Source organism: Oncorhynchus kisutch, unplaced genomic scaffold (genome assembly GCF_002021735.2).
Source record: "Oncorhynchus kisutch isolate 150728-3 unplaced genomic scaffold, Okis_V2 Okis07a-Okis12b_hom, whole genome shotgun sequence".
Lineage (NCBI taxonomy): Eukaryota > Metazoa > Chordata > Actinopteri > Salmoniformes > Salmonidae > Oncorhynchus > Oncorhynchus kisutch.
In genome coordinates this window covers 7,023,703-7,034,875 of record NW_022261984.1, presented here as the reverse complement: position 1 = coordinate 7,034,875, position 11,173 = coordinate 7,023,703, and the positions used below count along the sequence as shown (strand labels likewise).

The window sequence follows — 11,173 nt, the reverse complement described above, 5'->3', positions numbered from 1 at the left end:
GAGAGAGAGAGACAGAGAGAGAAAAACTAAACAAAAACAACCACAAAGAATTATCTATCCAAAATGGAGATGTATGGGTAAACCACTTCTCCAATCTTTTTGGCTCTATAACAAAGAATAAAGAGCAAAAACATATACATGATCAAATACAGATCTTAGAATCAACTATTAAAGACCACCAGAACCCACTGGATTCTCCAATTACATTGAATGAGTTGCAGGACAAAATAAAAACCCTCCAACCCAAAAAGGCCTGTGGTGTTGATGGTATCCTCAGTGAAATGATCAAATATACAGACAACAAATTCCAATGGCTATACTAAAACTCTTTAACATCATCCTTAGCTCTGGCATCTTCCCCAATATTTGGAACCAAGGACTGATCAGCCCAGTCCACAAAAGTGGAGACAAATTTGACCCCAATAACTACCGTGGAATATGCGTCAACAGTAACCTTGGGAAAATCCTCTGCATTATCATTAACAGCAGACTCGTACATTTCCTCAATGAAAACAATGTACTGAGCAAATGTCAAATTGGCTTTTTACCAAATTACCGTACAACAGACCATGTATTCACCCTGCACACCCTAATTGACAACCAAACAAACCAAAACAAAGGCAAAGTATTCTCATGCTTTGTTGATTTCAAAAAAGCCTTCGACTCAATTTGGCATGAGGGTCTGCTATACAAACTGATGGAAAGTGGTGTTGGGGGTAAAACATACGACATTATAAAATCCATGTACACAAACAACAAGTGTGCGGTTAAAATTGGCAAAAAACATACACATTTCTTCACACAGGGTCGTGGGGTGAGACAGGGATGCAGCTTAAGCCCCACCCTCTTCAACATATATATCAACGAATTGGCGCGGGCACTAGAAAAGTCTGCAGCACCCGGCCTCCCCCTGCTAGAATCCGAAGTCAAATGTCTGCTGTTTGCTGATGATCTGGTGCTTCTGTCACCAACCAAGGAGGGCCTACAGCAGCACCTAGATCTTATGCACAGATTCTGTCAGACCTGGGCCCTGACAGTAAATCTCAGTAAGACCAAAATAATGGTGTTCCAAAAAGAGACAGAGAGACAGAGAGACAGAGAGAGACAGAGAGAGAGAGAGAGAGAGAGAGACAGAGAGAGAGAGAGAGAGAGACAGAGACAGAGACAGAGACAGAGACAGAGACAGAGACAGAGACAGAGACAGAGACAGAGACAGAGACAGAGACAGAGAGAGACAGAGACAGAGAGAGACAGAGACAGAGAGAGACACAGAGAGACAGAGAGAGACAGAGACAGACAGAGACAGAGACAGAGAGAGAGAGAGAGAGAGAGAGAGAGACAGAGAGAGAGAGACAGACAGACAGAGAGAGAGCGAGACAGAGACAGAGAGAGACAGAGAGAGAGAGAGAGAGGACGACAGGAGAGAGCAGACAGAGACAGAGAGAGACAGGAGAAGAGACAGAGAGAGAGGACCAGAGAGAGACAGAGAGAGGCAGAGAGGCAGAGAGAGACAGAGAGAGGCAGAGACAGAGAGATCGAGAGGAGACAGAGAGACAGAGACAGAGAGACGAGACAAGAGACAGAAAAATTATTAAACATTTTATAGCAATCAACCACTTATAAACAACCAAGTAGCTACAGGTCTCCTGGTAACGTCACAACTACCTCTGAGGCAACATATTGTTAAGGTTACCTCTGCCAGGGTGTGTGTCTGTGTGTTTACTCTCCTAAACATCACACACATACCTCTTCACTTCCCATGAGAAAGAGAGAGAGAGTTCCCAGGGTGTGTGTGTTTAGGTATTCCCTTACTCAGCAGTCCTACAGTGGCCTATAGGGGTGGGGCAGGACTTTAACACACACCTGAGAGTCGACAAACACATGTCTACACACACACACAACCCGAGTAGACAAAGGAATGTCTACACACACACACACACACACACACACACACACACACACACACACACACACACACACACACACACACCTCAGAGTAGACAAAGGAATGTCTACAAACACACACACACACACACACACCTGAGTCAACCCAGACATGGGTAAACACAATGCTTTCCTCTCCCTGTTCAGCCAGGTTGCTTATGACCCACTGTGAATTCTGACGTCCATCCAGGTAAGCAGGACGTCAGGAGACGACTACAAAACCGTCCACTAGGGGGGCGACGGTGAGCAGAATTAGCCTCAAGTAGACTTGGGTTTTGATGTTGTGTTGTGGAAATGGATGGTAGATAGTGATGGGGGAAAAACATAATATTATTTTGGGAGGATATTATATCGATACTTTATATTGTTTGTCGGCTGTACCTGGCACTAGTCGGCTGTACCTGGCACTAGTCGGCTGTACCTGGCACTAGTCGGCTGTACCTGGCACCAGTCGGCTGTACCTGGCACCAGTCGGCTGCACCTGGCACCAGTCGGCTGCACCTGGCACCAGTCGGCTGCACCTGGCACCAGTCGGCTGCACCTGGCACCAGTCGGCTGCACCTGGCACCAGTCGGCTGCACCTGGCACCAGTCGGCTGCACCTGGCACCAGTCGGCTGCACCTGGCACCAGTCGGCTGCACCTGGCACCAGTCGGCTGCACCTGGCACCAGTCGGCTGTACCTGGCACCAGTCGGCTGTACCTGGCACCAGTCGGCTGCACCTGGCACCAGTCGGCTGCACCTGGCACCAGTCGGCTGCACCTGGCACCAGTCGGCTGCACCTGGCACCAGTCGGCTGCACCTGGCACCAGTCGGCTGCACCTGGCACCAGTCGGCTGCACCTGGCACCAGTCGGCTGCACCTGGCACCAGTCGGCTGCACCTGGCACCAGTCGGCTGCACCTGGCAACCAGTCGGCTGCACCTGGCACCAGTCGGCTGCACCTGGCACCAGTCGGCTGCACCTGGCACCAGTCGGCTGCACCTGGCACAGTCGGCTGCACCTGGCACCAGTCGGCTTGCACCTGGCACCAGTCGGCTGCCCTGGCAACCAGTCGGCTGTACCTGGCACCAGTCGGCTGTACCTGGCACCAGTCGGCTGTACCTGGCACCAGTCGGCTGTACCTGGCACCAGTCGGCTGTACCTGGCACCAGTCGCTGTACCTGGCACCAGTCGGCTGTACCTGGCACCAGTCGGCTGTACCTGGCACCAGTCGGCTGTACCTGGCACCAGTCGGCTGTACCTGGCACAGTCGGCTGTACCTGGCACCAGTCGGCTGTACCTGGCACTAGTCGGCTGTACCTGGCACCAGTCGGCTGTACCTGGCACCAGTCGGCTGTACCTGGCACCAGTCGGCTGTACCTGGCACTAGTCGGCTGTACCTGGCACTAGTCGGCTGTACCTGGCACTAGTCGGCTGCACCTGGCACTAGTCGGCTGTACCTGGCACTAGTCGGCTGTACCTGGCACCAGTCGGCTGTACCTGACACCAGTCGGCTGTACCTGGCACCAGTCGGCTGTACCTGGCACCAGTCGGCTGTACCTGGCACCAGTCGGCTGTACCTGGCACCAGTCGGCTGTACCTGGCACCAGTCGGCTGTACCTGGCACCAGTCGGCTGTACTGGTGGTTTTTAGTCTGACTCCCAAATGGCATATGGCCTATAGGGCTCTGGTGAAAAGTAGTGCACTATATAGGGAATAGGGCTCTGGTGAAAAGTAGTGCACTATATAGGGAATAGGGCTCTGGTCTATAGTAGTGTTCTATATAGGGAATAGGGCTCTGGTCTATAGTAGTGCACTATATAGGGAATATGGCTCTGGTCTATAGTAGTACTATATAGGGAATAGGGCTCTGGTCTATAGTAGTGTTCTATATAGGGAATAGGGCCCTGGTCTATAGTAGTACCACTATATAGGGAATAGGGCCCTGGTCTATAGTAGTACCACTATATAGGGAATAGGGCTCTGGTCTATAGTAGTGTTGTATATAGGGAATAGGGCTCTGGTCTATAGTAGTGTTGTATATAGGGAATAGGGCCCTGGTCTATAGTAGTACCACTATATAGGGAATAGGGCTCTGGTCTATAGTAGTGTTCTATATAGGGAATAGGACTCTGGTCTATAGTAGTGTACTATATAGGGAATATACAGTGCCTTGCGAAAGTATTCGGCCCCCTTGAACTTTGCGACCTTTTGCCACATTTCAGAAATGTGTCCTCACCGACTAGTGCCAGGTACAGCCGACTAGTGCCAGGTACAGCCGACTGGTGCCAGGTACAGCCGACTGGTGCCAGGTACAGCCGACTGGTGCCAGGTACAGCCGCCTTTCTAATCGACCTGGCCCGGGTATCCTGGAAGGACATTGACCTCATCCCGTCAGTTGAGGATGCCTGGTCATTCTTCAAAAGTAACTTCCTCACCATTTTAGATAAGCATGCTCCGTTAAAAAAATGCAGAACTAAGAACAGATACAGCCCTTGGTTCACCCCAGACCTGACTGCCCTCGACCAGCACAAAAACATCCTGTGGCGGACTGCAATAGCATCGAATAGTCCCCGTGATATGCAACTGTTCAGGGAAGTCCGGAACCAATACACGCAGTCAGTCAGGAAAGCTAAGGCCAGCTTCTTCAGGCAGAAGTTTGCATCCTGTAGCTCCAACTCCAAAAAGTTCTGGGACACCGTGAAGTCCATGGAGAACAAGAGCACCTCCTCCCAGCTGCCCACTGCACTGAGGCTAGGTAACACGGTCACCACTGATAAATCCATGATTATCGAAAACTTCAATAAGCATTTCTCAACGGCTGGCCATGCCTTCCGCCTGGCTACTTCAACCTCGGCCAACAGCTCCGCCCCCCCCCCCGCAGCTCCTCGCCCAAGCCTCTCCAGGTTCTCCTTTAACCAAATCCAGATAGCAGATGTTCTGAAAGAGCTGCAAAACCTGGACCCGTACAAATCAGCTGGGCTTGACAATCTGGACCCTCTATTTCTGAAACTATCTGCCACCATTGTCGCAACCCCTATTACCAGCCTGTTCAACCTCTCTTTCATATCGTCTGAGATCCCCAAGGATTGGAAAGCTGCCGCAGTCATCCCCCTCTTCAAAGGGGGAGACACCCTGGACCCAAACTGTTACAGACCTATATCCATCCTGCCCTGCCTATCTAAGGTCTTCGAAAGCCAAGTCAACAAACAGGTCACTGACCATCTCGAATCCCACCGCACCTTCTCCGCTGTGCAATCTGGTTTCCGAGCCGGTCATGGGTGCACCTCAGCCACACTCAAGGTACTCAACGATATCATAACCGCCATCGATAAAAGACAGTACTGTGCAGCAGTCTTCATCGACCTTGCCAAGGCTTTCGACTCTGTCAATCACCATATTCTTATCGGCAGACTCAGGAGCCTCGGTTTTTCGGATGACTGCCTTCCCTGGTTCACCAATTACTTTGCAGACAGAGTTCAGTGCGTCAAATCGGAGGGCATGCTGTCTGGTCCTCTGGCAGTCTCTATGGGGGTGCCACAGGGTTCAATTCTCGGGCCGACTCTTTTCTCTGTGTATATCAATGATGTTTCTCTTGCTGCGGGCGATTCCCTGATCCACCTCTACGCAGACGACACCATTCTATATACCTTCGGCCCGTCTTTGGACACTGTGCTATCTAACCTCCAAACAAGCTTCAATGCCATACAACACTCCTTCCGTGGCCTCCAACTGCTCTTAAACGCTAGTAAAACCAAATGCATGCTTTTCAACCGGTCGCTGCCTGCACCCGCATGCCCGACTAGCATCACCACCCTGGATGGTTCCGACCTAGAATATGTGGACGTCTATAAGTACCTAGGTGTCTGGCTAGACTGCAAACTCTCCTTCCAGACTCATATCAAACATCTCCAATCGAAAATCAAATCAAGAGTCGGCTTTCTATTCCGCAACAAAGCCTCCTTCACTCACGCCGCCAAGCTTACCCTAGTAAAACTGACTATCCTACCGATCCTCGACTTCGGCGATGTCATCTACAAAATGGCTTCCAACACTCTACTCAGCAAACTGGATGCAGTCTATCACAGTGCCATCCGTTTCGTCACTAAAGCACCTTATACCACCCCACCACTGCGACTTGTATGCTCTAGTCGGCTGGCCCTCGCTACATATTCGTCGCCAGACCCACTGGCTCCAGGTCATCTACAAGTCCATGCTAGGTAAAGCTCCGCCTTATCTCAGCTCACTGGTCACGATGGCAACACCCATCCGTAGCACGCGCTCCAGCAGGTGTATCTCACTGATCATCCCTAAAGCCAACACCTCATTTGGCCGCCTTTCGTTCCAGTACTCTGCTGCCTGTGACTGGAACGAATTGCAAAAATCGCTGAAGTTGGAGACTTTTATCTCCCTCACCAACTTCAAACATCAGCTATCTGAGCAGCTAACCGATCGCTGCAGTTGTACATAGTCTATTGGTAAATAGCCCACCCTTTTTCACCTACCTCATCCCCATACTGTTTTTATTTATTTACTTTTCTGCTCTTTTGCACACCAATATCTCTACCTGTACATGACCATCTGATCATTCATCACTCCAGTGTTAATCTGCAAAATTGTAATTATTTGCCTACCTCCTCATGCCTTTTGCACACATTGTATATAGACTCCCCCTTTGGTTTCTACTGTGTTATTGACTTGTTAATTGTTTACTCCATGTGTAACTCTTTGTTGTCTGCTCACACTGCTATGCTTTATCTTGGCCAGGTCGCAGTTGCAAATGAGAACTTGTTCTCAACTAGCCTACCTGGTTAAATAAAGGTGAAATAAAAAATAAAATAAAATAAAAAATCAAATAAAAATTAGCCACACTCATAGAATAGCCTTACAGTTAGCCACACTCATAGATTAGCCTCTTCTTACAGGCTACAGGTAGATACTCTCTCTACAGGCTACAGGTAGCTACTCTCTCTACAGGCTACAGGTAGCTACTCTCTATACAGGCTACAGGTAGCTACTCTCTATACAGGCTACAGGTAGCTACTCTCTCTACAGGCTACAGGTAGCTACTCTCTCTACAGGCTACAGGTAGCTACTCTCTCTACAGGCTACAGGCTACAGGTAGCTACTCTCTTTACAGGCTACAGGTAGCTACAGCTAGCTACTCTCTTTACAGGCTACAGGTAGCTACTCTCTCTACAGGCTACAGGTAGCTACTCTCTCTACAGGCAGCTACTCTCTTTACAGGCTACAGGTAGCTACAGCTAGCTACTCTCTTTACAGGCTACAGCTAGCTACAGCTAGCTACTCTCTTTACAGGCTACAGGTAGCTACAGCTAGCTACTCTCTTTACAGGCTACAGGTAGCTACAGCTAGCTACTCTCTTTACAGGCTGCAGGTAGCTACAGCTAGCTACTCTCTTTACAGGCTACAGGTAGCTACAGCTAGCTACTCTCTTTACAGGCTACAGGTAGCTACAGCTAGCTACTCTCTTTACAGGCTACAGGTAGCTACAGCTAGCTACTCTCTTTACAGGCTACAGGTAGCTACAGCTAGCTACTCTCTTTACAGGCTACAGGTAGCTACAGCTAGCTACTCTCTACAGGCTACAGGTAGCTACAGCTAGCTACTCTCTTTACAGGCTACAGGTAGCTACAGCTAGCTACTCTCTTTACAGGCTACAGGTAGCTACAGCTAGCTACTCTCTTTACAGGCTACAGGTAGCTACTCTCTTTTTTATTTTATTTTTTATTTTTTATTAAGTTGACTGAGAACATGTTCTCATTTGCAGCAACGACCTGGGGAATAGTTACAGGGGAGAGGAGGGGGATTAATGAGCCAATTGTAAACTGGGGATTATTAGGCTACAGGTAGCTACTCTCTTTACAGGCTACAGGTAGCTACTCTCTCTACAGGCTACAGGTAGCTACTCTCTCTACAGGCTACAGGTAGCTACTCTCTCTACAGGCTACAGGTAGCTACTCTCTCTACAGGCTACAGGTAGCTACTCTCTCTACAGGCTACAGGTAGCTACTCTCTCCAACATTGAGTGGAGATGTACACTGAGTATACCAAACATTAAAAACACCTGCTCTTTCCATGACACAGACTGACCAGGTGAATCCAGGTGAAAGCTATGATCCCTTATTGATGTCACTTGTTAAATCCACTTCAATCAGTGTAGCTGAAGGGGAGGAGACGGGTTAAAGAAGGATTTTTAAGCCTTGAGACAGGTGAGACAGGGATTGTGTATGTGTGCCATTCAGAGTGTGAATGGGCAAGGCAAAATCAAAGTGCCTTTGAACATGTTATGGTAGTAGGTGCCAGGGGTACCAGTTTGTGTCAAGAACGGCAACGCTGCTGGGTTTTTCACGCTCACCAGTTTCCCGTGTGTATCAAGAATGGCCCACCACCCAAAGGACATACAGCCAAATCAACTGTGGGAAGCATTGGAGTCGACATGGACCAGAATCCCTGTGGGACGCTTTCCACACCTTGTGGAGTCAACATGGACCAGAATCCCTGTGGGACGCTTTCCACACCTTGTGGAGTCAACATGGACCAGAATCCCTGTGGGACGCTTTCCACACCTTGTGGAGTCAACATGGACCAGAATCCCTGTGGGACGCTTTCCACACCTTGTGGAGTCAACATGGACCAGAATCCCTGTGGGATGCTTTCCACACCTTGTGGAGTCAACATGGACCAGAATCCCTGTGGGACGCTTTCCACACCTTGTGGAGTCAACATGGACTAGAATCCCTGTGGGACGCTTTCCACACCTTGTGGAGTCAACATGGACCAGAATCCCTGTGGGACGCTTTCCACACCTTGTGGAGTCAACATGGACCAGAATCCCTGTGGGACGCTTTCCACACCTTGTGGAGTCCATGACGCGACGAACTGAGGGCAAAAAAGGGGGTGGTGCAACTCAATATTAGGAAGGTGTTCTTAATGGTTTGGCCACGCAGTGCAGAGTGTTCTCTATAAGGACATAGTTCTACCAGTCTGTTGTAGATCAGCTCTATGATGACATTATATAGTATCCTCTATAAGGACATAGTTCTACCAGTCTGTTGTAGATCAGCTCTATGATGACATTATATAGTATCCTCTGTACGTCCTTTTTAAAGAAACATGGCTATTCTTTCTGATTCACTTTGTTTTCTGACACAAGCACGGAGAGAAGAAAAAAGGAGAGAGAGAAAGAGAGCTCTTCTCCGTTTTCATTCCTTCTCCTACGTCCTCTGATCTGCCTACCGGGAATAATCTCCATCGGCTCCAGTTTAACTTTACAGGTTTACCGTCTGACTGTCTCGCGCTTGGGTCAGAGCGTGGAGGCAGTGAAAGTGAGCTGGCGTAACTAATCGTGTTGAAGGGGTATTTCAAGGAGAGGAGGGTTTGGGGTTTCTTGGGGTTACCCCTGGGAACATACACCGTGAAGCCTTCTGTTGAATGCAGATGCATCGGTAGCCTCACTGAAACTGTAGCATACATGTTATTGTTCTAACTACATTTTGATTAGAGTCATTCAGAGCAACTTAAAGTTCTCATCCTAACGTAGCTGTGGGTAGACTAGGACAAACACAGATCACAGTCATACTGTAGTAAGTTAAACTGTCCTCTATCCAGTAGCTGTGGGTAGACTAGGACAAACACAGATCACAGTAAGTTAAACTGTCTTCTATACAGTAGCTGTGGGTAGACTAGGACAAACACAGATCACAGTAAGTTAAACTGTCTTCTATACAGTAGCTGTGGGTAGACTAGGACAAACACAGATCACAGTAAGTTAAACTGTCTTCTATACAGTAGCTGTGGGTAGACCAGGACAAACACAGATCACAGTCATACTGTAGTAAGTTAAACTGTCCTCTATCCAGTAGCTGTGGGTAGACTAGGACAAACACAGATCACAGTTATATTGTAGTAAGTTAAACTGTCCTCTATCCAGTAGCTGTGGGTAGACCAGGACAAACACAGATCACAGTAAGTTAAACTGTCTTCTATACAGTAGCTGTGGGTAGACCAGGACAAACACAGATCACAGTAATACTGTAGTAAGTTAAACTGTCCTCTATCCAGTAGCTGTGGGTAGACCAGGACAAACACAGATCACAGTAAGTTAAACTGTCCTCTATCCAGTAGCTGTGGGTAGACCAGGACAAACACAGATCACAGTAAGTTAAACTGTCCTCTACACAGTAGCTGTGGGTAGACCAGGACAAACACAGATCACAGTCACACTGTAGTAAGTTAAACTGTCCTCTATCCAGTAGCTGTGGGTAGACCAGGACAAACACAGATCACAGTCATACTGTAGTAAGTTAAACTGTCCTCTATCCAGTAGCTGTGGGTAGACTAGGACAAACACAGATCACAGTCATACTGTAGTAAGTTAAACGTTCCTAAATAAAGCTGTTATCAGTAAAGTCAGGTACTAGTAAGAAAAGTGTTACTGTGAAGTTCCCCTCGGCTCGAGTTGAGGCTCCGCTACTTACAGTTCAGCCTAATGATCCCCGTAGCCTAGCAACCAAGACATGTTCCGTTGCCTCGGTAATATAATGCCACTAATGTGTGTGTGTTTATTTCTAATTATTCAAACTAGTTTTTCCTCCGTTTTCCTCCAAGAATTGAAAAGTATCTGTCCTATCACCTGTTGCATGTTTAGATGGTAATCTAATTTCACAAACTACTACAATAGCAACGTGTCCAATCGGTTCGCCTGGCAGTTCAGAGCCGTTATAGTCGAAAGGTTGCTGGTTCAAACCGCAGAGCCGACTGGGTGAAAGATGTGTCATTTTGTCCTTGAGGAAATTCCTGTAAGTGTAACGTTTTTCGTATTACCTGTAGCATGTTTGTAGAGATCCATGTGTCCAGCAGTAGATCCAGCCTGGTGTGGTGATATTTCTTGGTGGTTTTCACCGCTATGAACACATCCGCCGGACTGAGCTCCTCCACCGGTGTAGGATCACGAGCCTTCACCGCTCTGTGCTCCACCGCCCGCTTCCCCCGGCTCAACTCACTGAAGTACGCCGAGAAACCCTTGACCTGGGTCGCCTGACATTTCTCCCCGACCCGATCCTCGGCTGGAGCTTGGTTAACGGGTTTGTCATTATTATTCATGCTGTTTAGACTTTGCAGGGAGCGAGTCCCGAACTCTCTCCCGGTGGAACCTTCCTCCACGAGAGTCCCCCGGTGTTTGATAACGGCGACGAGAAGAAACATCATCACGAGGCAGGTGAACGA

The 11,173-nt window shown here is 48.5% G+C and overlaps 1 protein-coding gene across 1 annotated transcript in view; it reads right to left on the bottom strand.

Annotated features, from left to right (window-relative positions):
• Nucleotides 1–11,173, bottom strand: part of LOC116360195 (beta-1,3-N-acetylglucosaminyltransferase lunatic fringe-like) — a 24,774-nt gene that overhangs the window by 13,097 nt on the left and 504 nt on the right. The window contains exon 1 of the mRNA XM_031815064.1: nt 10,772–11,173. This exon is cut by the window's right edge and continues 504 nt beyond it. Coding sequence (XP_031670924.1) covers nt 10,772–11,173 — 402 coding nt within the window. The remainder of the gene's footprint in view (nt 1–10,771) is intronic.